Source organism: Ylistrum balloti, unplaced genomic scaffold (genome assembly GCF_031769215.1).
Source record: "Ylistrum balloti isolate Yb309-2 unplaced genomic scaffold, AGI_CSIRO_Ybal_v1 Utg370452, whole genome shotgun sequence".
NCBI lineage: Eukaryota > Metazoa > Mollusca > Bivalvia > Pectinida > Pectinidae > Ylistrum > Ylistrum balloti.
In genome coordinates this window covers 634,018-659,144 of record NW_026782300.1, presented here as the reverse complement: position 1 = coordinate 659,144, position 25,127 = coordinate 634,018, and the positions used below count along the sequence as shown (strand labels likewise).

The following is a 25,127-nucleotide window of genomic DNA, read 5'->3' as shown; positions in this document are numbered from 1 at the left end:
CTAAACCTGTATTAGAGAACACCTGGGTTAAGAGACCACATTTCATGTCTCTTATTTTAGCTATTTCACTGACAACTGAACCTGTATTAGAGAACACCTGGGTTAAGAGACCACATTTCATGTCTCTTATGGTAGCTATTTCACTGACAACTAAACCTGTATTAGAGAACACCTGGGTTAAGAGACCACATTTCATGTCTCTTATTTTAGCTATTTCACTGACAACTGAACCTGTATTAGAGAACACCTGGGTTAAGAGACCACATTTCATGTCTCTTATGGTAGCTATTTCATTGTCAACTGAACCTGTATTAGAGACCACCTGGGTTAAGAGACCTCTTATTGAGATTGGTCTCTTGAAACAGGTTTAACACAGTAATCATGTATAATCCTTTATAAACTTTTGCCAGATTTCTATATATTTAAAATTAATGGTGTTTGACCTTCACCTGTAACTTTTGACCTTGCAGATAGACAAAGACAATCATGTCCTCCATGTAACAGATACTGGTATTGGTATGACGAAAGCTGATCTTGTAAACAACCTTGGAACCATTGCCAAATCTGGTACCAGCGAGTTCTTAAAACATCTCGGGGAGGCCTCATCGGCAACTGAGATGAACGATCTCATTGGACAATTTGGTGTGGGATTCTACTCTTCTTTCCTTGGTAAGTCTCACTTTTCAATACATCGGTCATTAAATTCTCATGTTCCTTGTTAATTTTCTGTCAATTTTGACTTTCTACATCAACAGAAAGAAAAAATAGTGAATGATTAATGTAAAATCCTGTAAGCATATTTATTTTGAAGCCTTGAAATTTAGACATAACGTAACCCTTTTTTTTTAACTCGCATGGTCCTAACAAATATGACTGATATATATTTTGAATGTTCATTATAGCATTTCATTCAGAAAATACAGATATTACTTATTATTTCATGAAAAATATTGTAGCAATGTGGTTTTTGAATTTTTCTTTTATTTATGGTTATTATTGTAAATTTTATTTAGTTGCTGACCGTATCATTGTCACTTCCAAACATAATGACGATGACCAACACATTTGGGAATCTGACTCTGAGTCATTCTCCGTCACCAAGGACCCTCGCGGAAACACACTTGCACGTGGTACTACGATTACTCTTCACATGAAGGAGGAGGCAAATGATTTCTTGGAGGAATCCACCTTGAAAGATCTCATCCGCAAATACAGCCAGTTCATCAACTTCAACATCTACCTATGGACCAGCAAGACCGAGGAGGTTGAAGAACCCATTGATGAGGAGGAGGCTAAAGAAGAGGCTGCAGAGGAGGACAAAGATGAAGAAAAAGATGAAGATGAGGATGATGATGAAGGAAAGGTAGAAGAAGAAAAGGATGAAGAGAAGCCAAAGACAAAGAAAGTTTCGAAGACTGTGTGGGATTGGGAACTGATGAACAGTGTTAAGCCCATCTGGACCAGGAAGTAAGTACTATAGAGCATTTAGATAAAGGGAAGTATTGGGGAGCAATCAGTAATTGGAAAGTATCTGGGAGCAGTCAGTTATTGGAAAGAAGTCAGTCTGGTTAATATTTAAAGGATTTGTCTTCAAAAGAGCTTGGCTTTTGTGACAACAGGAGTGAATAATGAAAAGAATTCTTTTCGTTATCTCAAGATATGAATTATAATTTTGGTTGCAAGATGAATTGAATGGTTCAGTTCTGCTTCATTTTTTGTTTGCATGAGGGTTAAAAATTATGGACAGTATTACAAATCCTTTTCCGCTTTAAGCTTTGTCAGACCCCTTTCTAATTTAACAATTTATTGATTAAGCTTCATGAAAACATTTTCCCTAGACCATCATTGTAAGACTACTAATGCTAGTAGAACATATAATTTCTAACAAAATAGGTACTTCATGATATCATTGTCATCATATTTACTTTCAGATCTGCCGATATCACAGATGACGAATATACAGAATTTTACAAGTCCATCAGTAAAGATCATGATGATCCATTGGCCAAAGTCCACTTCACTGCTGAGGGCGAAGTCACCTTCAAGTCCATTCTCTATGTACCAAAAACAGCTGCTCCCGACTTGTTCCAGAACTATGGCAAAAGCACTGACCACATCAAGGTCAGTTTTAAATACATCTTCAATTTGTCATCTTATTAAATCTGTCAGAGTAAACTTCAATTTTTGACCAGTTTGACAAACTGAGAAAATCACTTATTTTTTCCTGTCCAAAAAAGGTTAACACTTTTTCTGAGCCAAAATGCAATTGTTTTTATCATGTTTTTCAACTGTCTAAGATTTTAGTCTGATGTATGTACCAAGGAACACTGTGTTGTTTATGTTGTGCACTATTGGCATTGTAGATGTATGTAAGAAGAGTATTCATCACTGATGATTTTGAAGACATGATGCCCAAATACTTATCATTTGTGAGGGGTGTGGTAAGTATGGTTATCTGCAAGTTTTACTTTATCTTAGTTCACAACAAAATATAGAAAGAATTTTAATTTTTAAAAGTCTGTTAAAAACAGATTTGAAGTCTGGCCATGAAAAAATGTTAAAGAAAAAAATAAAATAAAAAAATGGTATAAGATTGTGTAGAAAATTATTCAGCCCCACACTGTCCGCCACATTGTTATTCAAAGACTTTGAAATATTTTCCAAACACAGTTACATAATATGTATGAGTCGTATTAGAGCTGTTGAAGACAGTCTGAATACACATGTAATGTTTCAGTTTGAAATATCAGAGATGATATGTCAATAAAATTGTTAGACATCACTGGTAGTTTTTGTTGTTATAAACAGTCATGTGCACTTTCTGCTGTACTTCCAACAGGTTGACTCTGATGACCTTCCATTAAATGTATCCCGTGAGACCCTACAACAACACAAACTCCTCAAGGTTATCAAGAAGAAACTAGTCAGAAAGACGCTCGACATGATCAAGAAAATCGATAAAGATGATTATGAAAAGTTCTGGAAAGAATACAGCACCAGGTCAGTTTACTCCACAAGTCAAAGTCAAATAAAAAAATAGTTTCCTAAGAAATAAATTCTAGATAAAGAATAAATGAATGCCTAAGAGTGCTTGAAAACGAATATTGAAGCTGTATAGAAGTAGTTCATCATGGACTGAAAGATAACTTGGTACCTATGTACTTTAATGGTTATATGTACATGGTTTTTTTTGGTTATGTTAGATTCAGTATTTATGCCTGTGCGATTTTATGGACAAAGGCATGTAATGTTAAAACTTGTCTGTCATTATTTTGTTTCCTCTCCTTTACTATTTAATCCATATAGATAATTGTTTACTTTAGTATATATAGCTGGATAATGATTTTGTGGTCAAGTTCTGATTTGTTTGTGATCAGTTATTTTTTATATAGTCATGACCATTGAACCATTTTATGGATACAGTAAGACAAAAATTGAGCCTTGCCCAGCTCCAGTGCGAATTAAAAAAAAAGTTTCAGATTCTTCACCATATTTTATGTACTGAGTACACCTCCTAATAAAACCTGAGAGAAGAGAAGAACTAAAGTTTTCCTCTTTGTCTTTCTGTCGGACGTCAGCAACACTCGTTACACTAAAAAGTTCCAAAATGATTGTGGTAGGGTGCATTTGTCTCCCTCGGACATATGTAGTCTTCTAAATGATCTGTACATATGTCTTGGTGATGATGACCGTATGTTGTACATTGGTTATATTGTTTTGATTTGTGTTTATAGCATCAAACTTGGAGTCATTGAGGATCACTCCAACAGAACTCGTCTGGCCAAGCTTCTGAGATTTGCTTCCTCCAACTCTGAAACTGAAAATACAAGTCTGGCTGACTATCTGGAGAGAATGAAAGAAAAACAGGAATCTATTTACTTCATGGCAGGAACAAGCAGGAAAGAGGTAAGAGAAAAGATCAGGTGCAGGTTATGGTTTCTAGACTAATGTTTATGACAATTCAATCTTATTGAGGTCAAAGTCATGTATGTTTCCCCATGGTCCCTTGTTGTGCCCATTTGATTTTGGCTTTAATCAGGAAAAAAATGGCTACCAGGTGACCATTTTGGATTTGGCAGATAAAGATTGTCATCGTTATTTCTGCAAAGGAATGTTCAAATTTCTTATCATTAAGAGCAAAAACAGAGAAGAGAAATGAAAGGGAACAGATCCAACTTTCATAGATCAAATAAAGATCAAACAATGGTGGGTGCCCTCAGTGATCTCTTGTTACTTTATGCAGAATACTCTTGCATGGGGATAAACTCTTGAAGCCTGCAGCTTTGAGAAATATTCAGTTTAAGCTTCTTTTCCAGTGTTTCAGACATAGATTTCTAGTAATTCATGCAAACTCTATCTTAAGTTTGATGTAAGGATTTATCTTTATAAATCTTTTTATTGAAGAATTCTGCAGCTGTTGTGTCAATTTGTATAATAATTCAATGGTTTGTCCAACAGCTTGAACAGTCTCCATTTGTTGAAAGACTTTTGAAGAAGGGATATGAAGTCCTCTACCTTATTGAGCCCGTTGATGAGTATTGCATACAGTCTTTGCCTGAATTTGACGGCAAGAAATTCCAGAATGTCGCCAAGGAGGGTCTGAAACTCGATGGGGATAGCGAGAAGGCAAAGGAAACTAAAGATGAACTCCAGAAGGAGTATGAACCTTTGACCACCTGGCTGAAGGATGAGGGACTCAAGGACTTAATCGAGAAGGCTACCATCTCTGAGAGATTGAGCCAGTCACCATGTGCACTTGTTGCTAGCCAGTACGGCTGGTCAGGTAACATGGAGAGGATCATGAAATCTCAGGCATATGCCAAAGCCAAGGATCCAACTTCTGAGTGAGTAACTTTTCATTAGTCTTTTTTTTTATAATAGATGTTCAGATAAAAAAGAAAAAAAGAAGGAAAAAAATTAATTCATTTCTGTTAAAAATCTTTCAGATTTACGAGATTTTATATATAAATGTTTGACACATAGATGTTCTACACTGGGTTACAGAATTTTAAGAATTCTAAATGAGAGCTGCAATGAACTGGTGTTATTTTCCTGACAGGTACTATGCAACACAGAAGAAAACCCTGGAAATCAATCCTGGCCATCCCCTCATCAAAGACCTTAAGGCTAAAGTGGAAGCTGAGGATGCTGGGGCTAAAGATCTTGCTCTAATTCTGTATGATACTGCCACTCTCCGCTCTGGTTTCGCCATCAAGGACTCTGCAACATTTGCCCAAAGAATTGAGGCAATGTTGAGAACATCTCTGGACATTCCAATGGATGCTGCGGTAAAATATATTTTTAACTTTCTTCCAATTTTTCCATTGAATGTTTCTATTAGTGTGCATTAACAATTCTTCCTTTGTAAATAATTTTGGTGATGGATCAAAAGAAAAATGAAAAAGAATTGGTACTTGGGATAAGGGAACGTAGAATATTGAATTTTATAGGCAAAAGGAAATTGGAAGTGAAGCAAGGGGATCTGTATTGAACTTTTACAGAATAGATGCATTTATTTCGTTAAAATTACAATGATATTGCAATCCTTAGACAATTATTTCTTTTGAAAGACCAATATAAGAATAGTAACAGATATGTTAAGACATTCTCTCCACCATACTGACTATATGTTGTTGTCTTCCAGGTGGATGAGTTGCCAGATTTTGAAGAAGAGGCTGCTGCTGAAGATGAAGAAACAGAAGAAGTGAGCAGTGAAGATGGAGATCAGGTAAGGCATGACCTGTAGTCTTGTCACCTCACAAATTACTTATAATAGGGTGTAACTTATACATAGGGAATAGAGACAGTTTACTAAAGAACAGGGTGTAATATACATGCAGGTAATGGGGACATTTTCCTAATAATCAGGGCCTGACACTCACAGAGGGAATATGGACAGTTTACTAGAGAACAAGGCGTAACATACTCATAGGGAATAGGGACAGTGTACTAGAGAACAAGGCATAACACATTCACAGGGAATAGGGACAGTTTACTACAGAACAGGGCGTAACACATTCACAGGGAATAGGGACAGTTTACTACAGAACAGGGCGTAACTTATATATATAAGGATATTTTACTAGAGAACAGGGTGCAATACACACAGAAAGAGACCAAACTCTTGATACACAACATAATAGGGACCAAAGCTATAATACAAAACAGGATAGGGACCAAAGTCAGAATACACAACAGGATAGGGACCAAAGTCCAAACACAACAGATTAGGGCCCAAAGTCCTAATTCACAACAGAATAGGGACCAAAGTCTGAATACACAACAGATTAGGGCCCAAAGTCCGAATACACAACAGATTAGGGCCCAAAGTCCGAAAACACAACAGATTAGGGCCCAAAGTCCGAAAACACAACAGATTAGGGCCCAAAGTCTGAATACACAACAGATTAGGGCCCAAAGTCCGAATACACAACAGATTAGGGCCCAAAGTCCTAATACACAACAGATTAGGGCCCAAAGTCCTAATACACAACAGAATATGGACCAAAGTCCTAACATACATAACAGAATAGGGACCAAAGTCCGAATACACAACAGAATAGGGACCAAAGTCTTAACATACTTAACAGAATAGGATTATATTCTGAACACAAGAAATAGGGTCATTGCTCCTTATCTCTATGCGACAGAACTTTGAGCATGGCGATTATCAACACAGTAAATGAAAATGAATTTAAGAAAAACATGGCAAGGACAGAAACTCAACACAAATTTAAAGAATCAACGACTATGCAGCCATTTTGCATGGATTTTTTTACCTGTAAATTTGACGTGTGTGTTTTTGATATTTCCATCTCCCATCATACATATACCATGCTGCTTTGCCTGTTCAATTTGTGTTGACACCAAGTCAAATCGTTTGATTTGTGCTGGCCATGAAGGTCAAATGTTTGCTAGTTTGATGCATTTTGACCTTGAAATGACAAAGAAATTTTAAGGATTTTTTAACACTCTTGCATGATATTTTAGAATAGAGACAAATAAAAATCAGACAAAAAATGCATGTGTATGTGTAGAGTTTGATAACAGAATTTGAGTCTATGCACAAAATATGTTCCAGTGATTGCAAAATGCAATTATTAATATTAGGGAAAGAAGAAAATACTCGCCCCGATGTATAGGGGTACTGCTAAATCATTGTGAAGGCAACCAGGCAAAGATATTACCATGGTGATGGGAGAGGAAATAACATTATACACAGGCGAAACAAAACCCTGTCCCCTACTCATGACTCATAATGGACTATTTCAAAATATTCCATTATGAAATCAGAGTAAGGACAATGTATATCTGAATGAAGTCAGTAAAAATGTTCCTTTATATTTGCGCAGTGTTTGTGATGATAAATTGCTAGGTATTAAATCTTGAGCATTGTAATAGAGGTATTTTTCAATAGCTTATTTAGATAGATTTACATATTAGGCTGAGTTTACATATTGGTTCAAGATTTGATAAATCATAGTCTATTTCAGAGAGATGGCTTTCTAGTTAACATGACACAAATCCACATATAGAAAACTTGACATCATGATAGATTTTACAGGCCCAACAGCACAGATATAGTCTAGATTAGAAATACTCAACGCACAAACAAAACAACATACAGATTACACATTGTGAGAGAAAATAGTGTATTTTGTGGAAACCCTAGTTTGGTACATGAAACTTAGAATTAACTTGGACAGAGTGCTAAAGGTATTCTGAATGCTTTGATCAAGTTTCAAAAGTGATATGCTGCCATGTCCAGAAGTAAGAAACAATCTGCTTACTATATAATTGTCATCCACAATGGATTGAAATTGGAAGTTTCCACAGCACCAAAAACCATAAGTGATGTTTTTCTCTTTTCCTTCCATTTCCAATACAGCGGTATTGGTTTTGTGCCATATTTTATCAGACAGATTAGACAGTTTGCAGAAACTACATTTTTTGTCGTAGGAAGTAACACCATACCCTTATAGTCACTCTGGTAGGCTAATGTAAGCAGACCTCACCAGTTGGACCTGTGTGTAATGTGCAGTTTCTCCTATCTCTCGTTTCAGAATGAAGAAGATGCAGAAGAAGAAAGACATGACGAGTTGTAACCACAAGATCAATTTAGAATAACTTATTTTTAGCGTGTAAAGATATTGGAAAGAAAACTAAAAAACTTTCTTCAAGAAATTGTCGAAATTTCTTTTAGTTTTGCAATAAGGTATCTTGTGTTTGATTCTCACCATGGAGTGAATGTCATGTTTGTGTTTACACGTCGATTGAAAGGAAGTTGTGATTGTACGAATGTATACATTGTCATTGTTCATGGGTGTGATTGAGATTTAATATGAAAGAAATACTATCATAAAAGTGCAGGTTTTCTTTTCAAAAAATTGAATTCCACTCTTTAATAGAATTATAAAGTATTTTTTTAATAACAAGAAGTATCCAGGTGTTGTGAATTAGATTGCAATTCAATGAGTGAACGAACAGCGCACATCTTAATAATCGGTTCATATCTCAGTGCTTTAAACTGCTTTAACTCATAAAAATTGTGATAACCTACTTAAATACCAGGTAGTAAATGTTGTCCTGAGGACATGCTTGTTGTTATCTTGAATGGGCACAATAAAGTATATGAATTTAATTCCGTCAACTCACCTTGAAATATGCATCATTGCATGTGTCTGTATTATTAACCGTTGTCGGACAAAATGTTTTTTCATATGATGCTGAAGTGATAATGTACCAGAGGTTGTTTTATACAGAAAAGCAAAGGAACCAATTAGAATGTCATTCCATGTTAGGGCATCATTATAGGACTCTGTTAGGTATACGATTGTGTTTTGGAAACACCAGCCATTTTGTGCTAGCATTTTGTTTGGAGTTATTGGCCGTTTATGGTCTCCAGAAATTATGTTCACATTTTGTAATAAAATGTTTCTTTCTTTTATGTATTGTTTTGTGTTGAATTTCATCCACATTTTCATAATTCCTGCATGTGTTTTTTTGCCAGAAGAGTTTTGCACTTTTTAAAGAATGAGTTTGGTGGATCCTTATCTCCTCACTGTAACAAAACATCTTTCTTCACTTTAGAAAAATGTTACGTCTCTCCTTAAATGTATATTTCATCTTTTGCCTCTTCAGTTATCATTTGAAGAGTTTTAACTTTTGAAATAATTGAATGAGTGTTTAAAATTGCAACTGTTCGCAAATAGTTTTGTGACTTTTGGATCTACTCATTCAAACAAACATACCATTATTAAGAGGCAAGATAAAACAAAAGTGATTTACTTATCGAGAACAATTTTACTTACCAGCGATTTAGTGCAACTTTGACTTTGAACCAAGAATCAATAATTGATTTGTTATGATACTTCGATGGGTGAAACCAAAATGGATCAGAAGGATGTTATGGCTCATACATCAGCGAGTCCCAAAGTCATCATTCTCATTGAAACCAGAAAGAAAATAATGTACAGAAATCATCAGATAAAACCTGTTGCTTAAGGACAACGTTTTCAAGCCTCCTGCAACTTAGTTCATCACCAGTTGTCAGGTCTTGACTGGGATGGAGTAGAATCTATTCATTGTTCTGGTGTCAATAATAATCCCTGGGGACTATTTAATCAAATTTATCAGTATTTTGATAATTTTAGAAAAAAAAAATAAAAAACTTGATATATTTTATAGATTGTACATATGACACACTAGTGAATAGTACCTCCTGATATAAATTTATATTTAGACAATGATTCAAACTCCATCATACAGCTGTGATGTTGAGGACCTTAATTTTGAAACTCAATAGGTGACCTAGGCAAGAAATGCCAAAATATAAACGGGAGAGTGCAATAGTCCCACTAGCCCCATGATAAATTTCCTAACTTTCGTATATCTAACAATTTCTTCAGAACATAAGTGCATTTAGATGAATTTTAATGGCATGAAGGTTACGGAAAACGTCAGGGACCAACATTGTCTACTACCAGCAATTTCAATGATTGTACAAAAAACGCATAAGTGAACAGCACATTTTGATAAAAGAATAGAATCCGATACAGTAGAGTCAAATAATGAATGAAACTGCATCATTAAGCTGTTTCATCCTTATAGACTCGTCGGTGACGCAAAGGGTCTCAAATACCAAAATGGCCGAAAGAAATGTCAAAAATTATATATTGTTCACTTTATATGCAATACCTCGATTTCTGATGACCTTTTCAATTCTATATTTATAAAAAAAAGTCTCTTTGGTTAGAGTATGATGATCAGTTCACATTCACCGAGATTGCTTCCTGTGTTGTTAACTTTTTGTGAGAGTACTGCTCCCTTCCTACACACGTACGTCTCCGGATAGTACGAGAGTATGGTTATGTATAAAACATTTGTTCATAGCCATATTATTGTATATACTGGACATATTTATCATCAACATCGACTATAAATAAAGTAAACGATTGACTGATTTCAATATACATGGCTTGATACCCAGTGTAAACAACAGCGTTATTGCTATTCCTTGACAAAATCTAAAACAATGTTAACATGAGACCTATTAAAAAGCACACTTTCTCAAAAAAAAAAAAACTTTTATAAGGGCAAAGCGTCATCTGCTACATCCCAGATGCCTACTAAAGTCCTCGTTTTCGCGGAGGGAAAAGAGGAAGTGACGTTGCAATATGATTTAGTGAGTGATCCAGTTTTATTTGTATTTTATTTGTAAAATATTGCTTTCTGTTCCTTGTAGATAACTGTTAAAACATTGAATTTCAACAAAAGTCCCATGTGACTGAAAGGCAGTTGATCTTCCGCTGGTTGAAGGAGAATTTCATGATCTCATCGGATGATATGTTATTTCGATGTCTGGTAGTATGTCTGGTGTTCTCGCGGTTGTTGTAAATCGTCTCAATCGAGAATGTACCATTTAATAACTCAAATGGGCTTATCAAGTTTTACATGATGGATATCCAGAACACATGACTTTTTCTTGTAGTTTATAACGGGTCTCTGAGTTAATCTTATAGAACGACTGAGTAATAGCTAATATTTGACGTGTATAGACAAATCCTCTCTCCCACTTTCGATATTTGCTGAAATATAACATCTATTCAAGATATTTTAGAACGTGAAAATAACAGGGTTTTTTAAAAATATTTATTTCTATAGAATCCACAAGGGGCTGACTCGATAAAAACTACAAGCATTGTGATGACTTCGTTTTCATAAAATGACATTCACATCATGGAAAATGTCGACATCTTTAATTTGAAGAAAGAACTTAACACGCAATAAGTTTAAGGTAGGAAATTATTGCTGAACACGCATTATATGATTTCGAAGAAATTGTGGATAACAAAGAAAAAAGAAGGGACTAAAATCGGTACGCCAAAATCATATCTTCCCATGAAGCAGTCTACATGGTAGCGAGGTTTATTTAGGATACATAAATTTCACAACACACATGTTCAGTTTATGTTATGGTAATGAAACAATGCATTTATCGTGGTGAATAGCACTTCTAAAGAAATTGTTAAATAATGAATGTGGTTCGGTATTATTTGCAATCAAGTTGGATTTTAAATGAAGCTTATTTTAAATTATTATAGATTTTAAAGGGATGTTTGAATATTAGTATTCATTACACGAGATAAATTTCGACATTATTTTCGAACTTACTGTATTAAATTCAAGTCAACTGAAGACAGAAGTACACGTGTATTGTCTTTGTCTGTACAAAAGACGTTCAAGAAAAAAACACATTTCAATACAAATTTAGAATAAGATATAGTATACACAATAAATTATAACAGTATCGGCTGTTTTGTCGTTCAAGGTTTCAACAGTAATGCCAAGGGGCTGTTGAAGTCTTAGAGACCCAAGATGTTTTTATTAAAGAGTCATACCGATCAATTGCAATAACAAAACCCATTGGCAATGATAGTTTAAAGGGAAATATATTGTTTATAAATTTTTATAAAGCTCAACACATGCATGATCCATTTTCAGCACGTTTTCCTTTTTTTCTGAAATGATTCATGATATTTTTAGTTGTATGAATGTTTTTGTAAGCGTTTTCCTTCTAACATTGAAACTAACTCCTCTCTATAACATATCATCATATCACTTTTACATGTAGACCACTGTTGTATATAACTTAAGATAAAATCTTAATGGGGTCTGTAGGAACATTTCCACTGCTTTTCCCTTGCGATTTGATGTCGAATTTTTTAAAAGCTGACAAGTGTTTTTACGTTGATAATTATGATTAAAAATAGGTGGAATGTGTAATTTGGGAACTTAGAATAACAAAACAAACAAACAAAAACTCCAAAAACAAAACTTTTGATTATCACTTTTGTAAGATTGAATATTTCATAAACTTTTCTCGGAGTGATCCTGGTTTAATTTCTTTAGGGTGCTTTCAGTCTAAGTGATATGCATAGCATATCTACATTGTAGGTATCTAGGTTTTCAGAGAAATCAATCGTATAGAAATTTACTACAAAATATTGGCGTTTTCAAAATTGAATTCAGTCTCTCAATCGTGAACAGAGATGAATTTGAAATGAGAAGGAAGAATTCACAGAACAGCGACCTGATCTTCACTTGGTTACATTCATTATAAGGCCACAAATGAATAGCATCTTTCATAACCAATTTAGAATTCTACACAGAATAGGTAAATAATGTATTAAGTGCGTCACACAGATGCTTCGTCCTTCAGGGACTTGGTGGAGCTAACGACCTAAATGGTCCCAGACAATGGGACATCATGTGGAAACTAGAATACATAGCTATAATATTCTTTGGATATCCTCTTTGTAAGTTTATATCGCCGAACAGCTAAAATGTATATCTTCAAAAAAAAACATTTTAAATGAAAGCTATATTGTACTTTTAAATTATACAAAAAAATTGTTTACTGTTCAAATTAAATTCTCTGTTTGACAAAGTAAGTTCACCAGACTTTGACAGGCCGGATTATCCGATAATTTTAGTCTAGAAATGAAAGAAATACATATATATTATCTTAACAGACAATGTGTAAACTTACAATCTCGAGATTATGTTATCTAAGGCTGTTTTTAGCAGTGATAATTTGTAACAACATCGAGAATGTTTAGACATATTTATCAAGACAACACACCACAGTCATCATGGATGGGTGAAATACATGAGCAAATTAAAAGTTATTACAGCAGGTGTAAAGAATGCAATTTTTCTAAACAAATTCAGAACTAGATACAGCGGAGCCAAATGATGAATTAAACTGCATCGTGCACGTGTTTCGTTCCTCTAGGACTCGTCAGTGATGCCATGATAGACATATAATATTTAAAACTAGGATATGACCGAGGAAAATCCAGTATATCTCGGTTAGCTAAGACCCACGGCCTGTTAGAGACTGTATTCGTTTTCTAATTACGCATGACGGCGCACCAAGTTATCCAGCTTATAATAGGCGTTTTTATCAATCTACGTAGTAGTAATTGCAAACATTCAAATTCTGTTTGAAGGAAAAAATAATAAATGATAATCTACATATAAAATATGGTTGACTTTTCTTCCAGGATACGTGTTCGAACTGCCACAGACGGAAATTATTGTGGTTTGGGCAAGATGCAGAAAAAGATAGCGACGGCGACGGAATACCAGACAGCGAAGACAATGACGACGATAATGATGGTATTCCAGATTCACAAGATAACGACGACGATGGAGACGGAAAACCAGACAGCGAGGAAGAATACTGTGACAAAGATGGAGGATGCAAAGGAATGAAAGATTCGGATGGCGATGGCATCCCAGATCATCTTGACGATGACGATGACGGAGATGGAATTCCGGACGACAAAGAAAAGGATACAGATGGTGATGGTATTCCAGATTATCTTGATGATGATGATGATGGCGACGGCATTCCAGATGACAAGGAACTTGACACGGATGGAGACGGCGTACCTGATTATCTAGACGATGACGATGATGGCGATGGAATACCAGATTATTTAGATGAAGATGACGATGGTGACGGAATACCTGATAACCTTGAAGATTCAGATGGTGATGGAATTCCTGATAGTCTTGATGACGACGATGACAATGATGGTATCCCTGATGACAAAGAAAAAGATACTGATGGGGACGGAATTCCTGATTATTTAGATGATGACGATGATGGCGATGGGATTCCAGATGACAAAGAAAAGGATACAGATGGAGACGGTATTCCCGATTATCTCGATGACGATGACGATAATGATGGAATCCCTGATCACTTAGATGACGACGATGACGGCGACGGAATCCCTGATGATCAAGAAGACAGCGATGGTGATGGTATTCCGGATCATTTAGATGATGACGATGATGGCGATGGTATTCCTGACGACAAGGAAAAGGATACTGATGGTGATGGTATTCCTGATTATCTCGATGATGATGATGACGGCGATGGCATTCCAGATCATTTAGACACCGACGACGACGGCGATGGAATTCCAGATAACCAAGAAGACAGTGATGGAGATGGAATACCAGATATTCTCGATAACGATGACGATGGCGATGGTATTCCAGATGATGAAGAAATTGATACCGATGGAGACGGCATTCCTGATCACTTAGACGACGATGACGACGGAGACGGTATTCCAGATAAAGAAGAAGATAGCGACGGTGATGGAATTCCTGATTACATCGACGACGATGACGATGGCGATGGAGTACCAGATGAAAAAGAAAAAGACACAGACGGTGACGGAATTCCCGATTATCTTGATGACGATGACGATAATGATGGCATTCCAGATCACTTAGATGATGACGATGATGGTGACGGTATTCCTGATAACCAAGAGGACAGTGATGGTGATGGAATTCCTGATTATCTTGATGATGACGACGATGGTGATGGTATTCCTGATGATAAGGAAAAGGATACAGATGGTGACGGAATTCCCGATTATCTCGATGATGATGACGATAATGATGGCATTCCAGATCACTTAGATGACGACGATGACGGCGACGGAATCCCTGATGATCAAGAAGACAGCGATGGTGATGGTATTCCGGATCATTTAGATGATGACGATGATGGTGATGGTATTCCTGACGACAAGGAAAAGGATACGGATGGTGACGGAATTCCCGATTATCTCGATGACGATGACGATAATGATGGAATCCCCGATCACTTAGATGACGACGATGACGGCGACGGAATCCCTGATGATCAAGAAGACAGCGATGGTGATGGTATTCCGGATCATTTAGATGATGACGATGATGGTGATGGTATTCCTGACGACAAGGAAAAGGATACGGATGGTGACGGAATTCCCGATTATCTCGATGACGATGACGATAATGATGGCATTCCAGATCACTTAGATGACGACGACGACGGCGACGGAATCCCTGATGATCAAGAAGACAGCGATGGTGATGGTATTCCGGATCATTTAGATGATGACGATGATGGTGATGGTATTCCTGACGACAAGGAAAAGGATACGGATGGTGACGGAATTCCCGATTATCTCGATGACGATGACGATAATGATGGCATTCCAGATCACTTAGATGACGACGATGACGGCGACGGAATCCCTGATGATCAAGAAGACAGCGATGGTGATGGTATTCCGGATCATTTAGATGATGACGATGATGGTGATGGTATTCCTGACGACAAGGAAAAGGATACGGATGGTGACGGAATTCCCGATTATCTCGATGACGATGACGATAATGATGGCATTCCAGATCACTTAGATGACGACGATGACGGCGACGGAATCCCTGATGATCAAGAAGACAGCGATGGTGATGGTATTCCGGATCATTTAGATGATGACGATGATGGTGATGGTATTCCTGACGACAAGGAAAAGGATACGGATGGTGACGGAATTCCCGATTATCTCGATGACGATGACGATAATGATGGCATTCCAGATCACTTAGATGACGACGATGACGGCGACGGAATCCCTGATGATCAAGAAGACAGCGATGGTGATGGTATTCCGGATCATTTAGATGATGACGATGATGGTGATGGTATTCCAGATGATAAAGAGAAGGATACGGACGGAGATGGTATACCCGATTATTTAGACGACGATGATGATGGCGATGGCATTCCAGATCATTTGGATGATGATGATGACGGAGATGGAATATCAGATGATAAGGAAAAAGACACAGATGGAGACGGCATCCCTGATTATCTCGATGACGATGATGATGGTGACGGTATCCCCGACCATTTAGACAAAGACGATGACGGAGATGGTATCCCAGACAATGAGGAAGACAGCGACGGTGATGGCATCCCTGATTATTTAGACGAAGACGACGATAATGATGGTATTCCTGATGATAAGGAAAAGGATACTGATGGAGATGGAATTCCAGACTACCTTGATGACGATGATGATGGTGATGGTATTCCGGATCATTTAGATGATGACGATGATGGTGATGGTATTCCTGATGATAAGGAAAAGGATACTGATGGAGATGGAATTCCAGACTACCTTGATGACGATGATGATGGTGATGGTATTCCCGACCATTTAGACAAAGATGACGACGGAGATGGAATTCCAGATGATCAAGAAGACAGCGATGGTGATGGTATTCCGGATCATTTAGATGATGACGATGATGGTGATGGTATTCCTGACGACAAGGAAAAGGATACAGATGGTGACGGAATTCCCGATTATCTCGATGACGATGACGATAATGATGGAATCCCCGATCACTTAGATGACGACGATGACGGCGACGGAATCCCTGATGATCAAGAAGACAGCGATGGTGATGGTATTCCGGATCATTTAGATGATGACGATGATGGTGATGGTATTCCTGACGACAAGGAAAAAGATACTGATGGTGACGGTATTCCCGACTATCTTGATGATGACGATGACGGCGATGGGATACCCGACCATTTGGATGACGATGATGACGGTGATGGCATTCCCGATAACCAGGAAGATAGTGATGGACGGCGATGGGATACCCGACCATTTGGATGACGATGATGACGGTGATGGCATTCCCGATAACCAGGAAGATAGTGATGGAGATGGAATCCCTGATTACCTAGACAACGACGATGATGGTGATGGTATTCCTGATGATCAGGAAAAGGACACAGATGGTGACGGAATTCCGGATTATCTGGATGATGATGACGATGGCGATGGCATACCTGACCATTTGGATGATGATGATGATGGTGATGGTATACCTGATGATAAGGAGAAGGATACTGATGGGGATGGTATTCCCGACTATCTTGATGATGATGATGATGGTGATGGAATTCCAGATCACCTGGATAATGATGATGATGGAGATGGCATTGATGATGACAAAGAAAAAGATACAGATGGCGATGGCATTCCAGATTATCTTGACGACGATGACGATGGAGACGGAGTTCAGGACCATCTAGATAAAGACGATGACGGTGATGGAATCCCTGATGAACAAGAAGATAGTGATGGAGATGGTATTCCTGATCACTTAGATGATGACGATGATGGAGATGGCATTACGGATGATAAAGACACAGATACTGATGGAGATGGTATTCCAGATTATATGGACGATGACGATGATGGTGATGGCATTCCAGATCACTTAGATAACGATGATGATGGAGATGGTATCGATGATGATAAAGAGAAGGATACAGATGGTGACGGAATACCAGATTATATTGATGATGACGATGATGGTGATGGCATCCCCGACCACTTAGATAATGACGACGATGGAGATGGTATACCTGATGATCAAGAAGACAGTGATGGTGATGGAATTCCTGATTATTTAGACGACGACGATGATAATGATGGCATTCCTGACGACAAAGAAAAAGATACTGACGGAGATGGTATACCAGATTATCTCGATGACGATGACGACAATGATGGAATTCCTGATCATTTTGATAACGATGACGATGGCGATGGTATTTCTGATGACCAAGAGAAAGACACAGATGGTGATGGTATTCCGGATTATCTTGATGATGACGATGATGGTGACGGTATTCCAGACGAGGAAGAGGATACTGATGGAGATGGTGTACCTGATCATTTGGACGATGATGATGATGGTGACGGTATTCCTGATGATAAAGAGAAGGATACAGATGGTGATGGCATACCAGATTATTTAGATGATGACGACGATAATGATGGCATCCCAGATCATTTGGACGATGATGATGATGGTGATGGTATTCCAGATGATAAAGAGAAGGATACGGACGGAGATGGTATACCCGATTATTTAGACGACGATGATGATGGCGATGGCATTCCAGATCATTTGGATGATGATGATGACGGAGATGGAATATCAGATGATAAGGAAAAAGACACAGATGGAGACGGCATTCCTGATTATCTCGATGACGATGATGATGGTGACGGTATCCCCGACCATTTAGACAAAGACGATGACGGAGATGGTATCCCAGACAATGAGGAAGACAGCGACGGTGATGGCATCCCTGATTATTTAGACGAAGACGACGATAATGATGGTATTCCTGATGATAAGGAAAAGGATACTGATGGAGATGGAATTCCTGATTACCTAGATGATGATGATGATGGTGATGGTATTCCCGACCATTTAGACAAAGATGACGACGGAGATGGAATTCCAGATAATCAAGAGGACAGTGATGGTGACGGAATACCTGACCATTTAGATGATGATGATGATGGCGATGGTATTCCAGACTATAAAGAAAAAGATACTGACGGAGACGGAATTCCAGACTACCTCGATGATGACGATGACGGCGATGGTATTCCTGATGAATTAGACGACGATGATGACGGTGATGGTATTCCTGATGATAAAGAAAAGGATACAGATGGAGACGGCATCCCTGATTATCTCGATGACGACGATGATGGTGACGGAATTCCCGACCATTTGGATGACGACGATGACGGAGATGGAATTCCAGATAATCAAGAAGACAGTGACGGTGATGGGATTCCTGACTATTTAGACGATGATGACGACAATGATGGTATTCCTGACGACAAGGAAAAAGATACAGATGGAGACGGCATCCCTGATTATCTCGATGACGATGATGATGGTGACGGAATTCCCGACCATTTGGACGACGATGCCGACGGAGATGGTATTCCAGACGACAAAGAAAAAGATACTGATGGTGATGGCATACCAGATTACTTAGACGACGACGATGATGGTGATGGAATTCCTGATAATTTAGACAACGACGATGACGGCGATGGAATTCCAGACAACCAGGAGGATAGTGATGGGGACGGTATTCCTGATCATCTAGATAATGATGATGACGGCGATGGTATACCAGATGATAAAGAAAAAGATACTGACGGAGACGGAATTCCTGATTACTTAGACGATGACGATGACGGCGATGGTATTCCTGACCACTTAGATGACGATGCTGATGGCGATGGAATTCCCGATGATAAAGAAATTGACAGCGATGGTGATGGTATCCCAGATTATCTAGACGATGATGATGATAATGACGGCATCCCTGATCATTTAGATTCCGATTCTGACGGAGATGGAATACCTAACTTTATGGAAAAAGACACAGATGGTGATGGTTTTACCGACTATTTGGATTTTGACGATGATAATGACGGAATACTAGATGCTTTTGACAACGACGATGATGGTGACGGAACTCTAGATGATGATGAGGACATGGATGGCGATGGTATTCCGGACTATTTAGATGCGGACGCTGATGGCGATGGATTTGCAGATAAGCTACCAGATTCTGACGGAGATGGAATCCCTGATCACGTGGATACGGATGCTGATGGTGATGGTGTTCCTGATAATCTTGCAGATTCAGATGGAGACGGTATCCCGGATATTCTGGACGATGATGATGACAATGATGGCATACCTGATGAATTAGACAATGACGATGATAATGATGGAATTCCAGATGATAAAGACTCTAAAAAGTGTGGTAAAAATGGATGCAAAGGAGTAAAGAAACCCGTAGACGATGAAGATGACGACGACGATGATGACGATGACAATGATGAGAAATCACAACAATCATTATTTTCAAAACTAGTAAGTGCAATTTCAGACTTAATTTTATCGAACGATAATGAAGAACAGAAATCCGAAAGCGTTCGAAATTTACCAAGTCCGTCCAGGAAGAAAGACCAAGGAAATACTAAAGATCACGAACAAGAAATTGACTTATTAGATTTATTTTTCGGTGTAGAAGAAGATGGAAAGGACAGTAGTGAAAATGATTCCAGTGATGATAAAAAACGATCTGTTGGAGCGTAACTCAGTTAGATTACTAGCTTACATACCTAAATAAATTTTATTTTGTCCTCTCTTAAATAATTGCAAAAGGATAAAGCAACTTTTTCGCTCAAGTAGCCCAACACTATGAAAAATGATATTCTGTTTATAAAATATGAAATAAGGAGTAATAGATTTGATCTCTATCTATATTGACAAAAATATATACAAGTATGAAAATGATGTAATTTTCGCTCGTCATAAAACATGTAAAAAATGAACAAAGTTGAAATTGATTTATCAGTATCTAAAGTGAAACGATATTTTATATTTATGATAATATTTTGAACATGTTATTATTGATTGTATGATGGATGATTTTTATTATTTATATATTGTTTAATGTTACTTGTATATGTATTACATAATCGCTACATTAGGTCGTATCATGTCTTACATAACTATCTCTTAATACAAATATATATAACTACACATCTTTAAATCTTTGATAGAATTTCACGAATATCATCATCAGGCCTGTGGATGTGTTAGAGCTGATTTAGAATGCAATAAAACTCCAGTTTCTAGTTTGTACGTCTAATTAATTAAACTTTTATTCTTTTCGTTTTGTTTATCATTAAACATAGTTCAATCAATTCTGAATTTCATATCAAAATATTTTTATGCAGGTTTTATTGGAAGGTTAGTTTATTTCTTATCCTATAAATACACACTTTTAAAGCGTGTAAAATTGTCCGTATGGCGAAAGTTATGTACAATTTTTATCTAGCTGTCATTTACTTTATATTCTTGATTGTTTCAGTAGACATAGGAATATAGGCTTGATGTGGCGTTGTGTATTTTTGTTTTGTTTTTTTGTTTGTGAAGTAAATATTTACCATACAGTACATCATATATTCCTTATATAGCCAAATGCGATTCACTGTTGTCATACATTCCTCGGTACGTCATTGATGAGAGAGTCCATGGAACATCGTCGTTCAATATTTAGAAAAGAACCCTTCTGAATAGGAAAATATTTTTTTAAGTTATAATAAATACCTGTTGACAGTTCACTATCCTAATTATTCATAAATGCGTAATGTAAATGTATATTTATATATATGCAAAAGTATTACAAAGCGGTTATGTCACAGACTCCAAGGTTAATGTACTCTTAGCGTTGTATATGTATTAGCGATTCATAAGAAGGTTGGTCGAATTGTGCTGTCGTATTTTATTCTAAAAAAATTCTAGAAGCTAATGTTATATATGGCATATATATATATTTCATGTAAAACGGTGTATGCTTAGGAAATATAATAATTCGTTATGTAATATGTATGAATGTTACACCAAATAATAAATTATCATAGTAATATTACAGATTTCTATTACAAATGTAAAATAAGAGACATATGCCGGTATGGACATTACCTTTGTGTTAAGAACATAAGATATTATGATTCTCTAGCTTTAAAACCACGATTTGTTTACCACAGTATTAGTGTATTTTTTTGTTTTGATATTTCTGGTACTTTCATGTAAGGCATTTTGTTACAAGTCTTTATAGATTAAGTTCCAACAAACAATTTGTGTGTTATCAATATTCACGTCGACTTGTGATCATAACAACACTGCTCAAATAAAAAGTCTTCCAAAATTTCACATGACCTTTGAATTAGCAGCGCCAACTCAAGAAGTTAATATCGCTTTGTTCTGATGTTTACAATATCTATGCAAAATATTCTCAAAATATGAGATGTCTGAAAATCAAAGAAACATGTTTCTTTACTTTAATCGTAACAGCTGTATCCCAATCATGTTTTCCCATTATTTGCCATATAGTAGAACCTCATTATCTCGAACGCATACAAATCGGAAACCCCTATTAATTCGAAGTATTTCGTCAGGCCCGGCCAGACTTTTCCGATCACTCGATCTCACTTAAATCGAATACTCGGATATTTCGAAGTTTTCCAACGGTCCCGGGCGAAATAAAGAAGTTCGACTATATTTGGCAATTAGGTATTCTCCAGTTTTACAGAAATTCATGTTTCCATATCTGAATTTGCAATATATTATATTAATATAATATCCTCATATGATGATTGCACAGTTGTTTATCTTTTTACTGAATGCTGTTGTGGAAGTATATGTTATGTATGTTAATTTTCTGTGTATGATTTATGGAGTTTTTCGATGTTTTAAGTTTCCTAATAAACTAGTTTTCATTGTTATATCATCATGTGATTGGTGTTGAACATGTCCATGTCGCAGATGGCTTATTTGTGGGTCTAAATGTACTCTCATTTTTATCTCCTAGCCAAAACGTAGGAAAAACCACTTTCATCTCAGTCGAAAAAAGACTAATCTTGATCTTTTCACGCTTGAAACATGGAGATTTTAGTTCATAAAATCAAGATCTACAATGACAAAAATCAATCCGTGTACAACATTGAGTAGAAAATCACGATCCAAGGATAGCCTATATACTAAGATATATATATGAGGCTTAATTAAAAAAGTTTACCTTCCTTCAAATTTATAAAACTTATAAATCGTTAAATCATCGTTATAATATATAATCTCGAAGCATCTCTTTTGTTTGGATTTTGCCATTCCTTGATTCCAGATGTTCTATAACAATTCTTTAAGATTGAAATCCTAGAGCAACGTGTGAGCGTTGAATGTTCCTTACTTTTCACCAAACGAATGTACTCTACATGTAAGGGGTTTGAAACGTCTATAAATACATGCTTATTACTATTATTACAATCAAGCATTAGTCAAATACGTTAGATCATTACCTGGAGTGTAGAATTTTATTCTGATCCATTTCAGCCAAGTCAATAAAACACTGAGATGAATTATTTCTGAGTTATCATTTTTTTTTGTTTCACACGAATTTGGTCTTGATTAACGAAACGAATCCTACTTAGGAGTTCGAACACAGTGATGTTTAGTCATGATGCAGCATACCATAGCCGAGGAAGGAAAAACATTGACCTTTGACCCTCTGCCTGAAAGGCGTGGATATGATAACAAATTCAGGCAGGTCTAAAATTACATCATATCCTTGATACTCTGAAAGATGGAAGTTCATTGCCAAATTATTCTTGTTATGATAATTAAAAAAAAACCGAAGGAATTAGAAATAGGTCAGATACCGCTACCTTGAATACAGTACTCCGATGCTAGCCAATTCCAACAATAAGTGGTTCCTCCTTCACTTATTTATTTTTACAGCCGTAACGGCCCGCCAACACATAAAAGGCTGTCAGGGCCATCAACCGGTGAACGAAACAGCGATCCAAGAGGAAATATCACAAACGAACTGAAATGTACAAGACGAATGTTAAAAATCTCATACAGTTATATTTTACAAAAGATCAAAATTATAATTCGAAAGCCTATAAGGTCAAATTGTGACGGGGAAAAAAGATAAATTCGCGTTATTACGCAAATAAAAGCGTAATAACGCCTTTCAAAAATCGTAATTACGTGATTAAAATCATAATAATGCCTTTCAAATGTCATAATTACGTGATTAAAGTCATAACAACGCCTTTCAAAAGTCATAATTACGTGATTAAAGTCATAATAACGCATTTCAAAAGTCATAATTACGTGATTTAAGTCATAATAACGCCTTTCAAAAGTCATGATTACGTGATTAAAGTCATAATAACGCCTTTCAAAAGTCATAATAACGCCTTTCAAAAGTCGTAATAACGCCTCTTCAAATGTCGTAATAACGCCTTTCAAAGGTTTTTGTAACAGACTGAACAGAAGCAATGACAATTGTATTCTTACCTGTAAAAGTCATAAAACGACTTTTTTTTCGCGTTAATACGACTTTTAAAAAGGCTTTATTACCACTTAATAACGTAATAACGCGATTTTATATGTTTCCAGGCTTTCGTATTATAAATATATTAAATCATAATATCATAAATTATATCCTACAATACAGACTAACATCTTCCAGATAACCTAGAATTTTACAAATATGAACAGTTTCAAACAGTCTTTAGACAGAAGTTCAATGCAGTCCAATAAAAAAGCTTAACGGTGAATGGCTCATCACATGCTAAGCACCGAGGTTCATCTTCGCCTTTCAGTATATATGAATGTGTAAGGTAAATATGATCCATCTGATGCCAGGCAAGGACTACTTCGTCCCGTGGTTGTCTCTATAGCAAGGAGACCATTCACCGTTGATTGGTTTTACGGAATGCAATTTATTACTATATTGATTCCACTCCTGCCACTGAGCTATCAAATCTTATTTGTCAAATGGTTTAAACTAACTAAAATGAAGTTGAAAGCCAACAGGTGGTAGCGATAAAGCTATATTTGCGACACGATCTGCGTTCATTGTCTGGTATTACCATTTGCCGAAGAACCCAGCAAAAACAATATGAAAATTTGCGGTAAGTTAATGAAAATATTGTCGATATTTCTATTGCTAAAACTTTGTCGTACAGAAAGAAAGTCTGAATAGATAACAGCTCTCAATACTTTGTTTGTTTGAATATGTTCAAGGTGTTTCGACTTTTTCCACGACGTCCTCAAGCTTGGTTGGCAGCCAACCACTGGCCACTATTGCCGCTGTTTGTTGCACACCTTTGCAGATCTAGTTGTTCTGTGAACTCCTTCCAAAATGACCATCCAGGAAATCCCCTGCAGCTGAACTCAATAGGCAGATACCAAATGCTGGTACATGTACTTCTGTCACTTTCTTTCATTTGTCTTCCTCATCTCCCCATGGCATTGTTAGCTTGACTCGCATTACC

At 36.7% G+C, this 25,127-nt stretch overlaps 1 protein-coding gene across 1 annotated transcript in view; it reads left to right on the top strand.

Annotated features, from left to right (window-relative positions):
* Window positions 1-23,201, top strand: part of LOC132555110 (mesocentin-like) — a 39,183-nt gene extending 15,982 nt beyond the window's left edge. The window contains 12 exon segments of the mRNA XM_060219454.1: window positions 471-669; window positions 1,014-1,467; window positions 1,932-2,121; window positions 2,364-2,441; window positions 2,840-3,000; window positions 3,735-3,906; window positions 4,459-4,844; window positions 5,060-5,288; window positions 5,645-5,728; window positions 13,569-16,871; window positions 16,873-16,908; window positions 17,014-23,201. Coding sequence (XP_060075437.1) covers window positions 471-669; window positions 1,014-1,467; window positions 1,932-2,121; window positions 2,364-2,441; window positions 2,840-3,000; window positions 3,735-3,906; window positions 4,459-4,844; window positions 5,060-5,288; window positions 5,645-5,728; window positions 13,569-16,871; window positions 16,873-16,908; window positions 17,014-20,370 — 8,649 coding nt within the window. The 3' untranslated portion in view covers window positions 20,371-23,201.
* The last annotated feature ends 1,926 nt before the right edge of the window (window positions 23,202-25,127 follow it).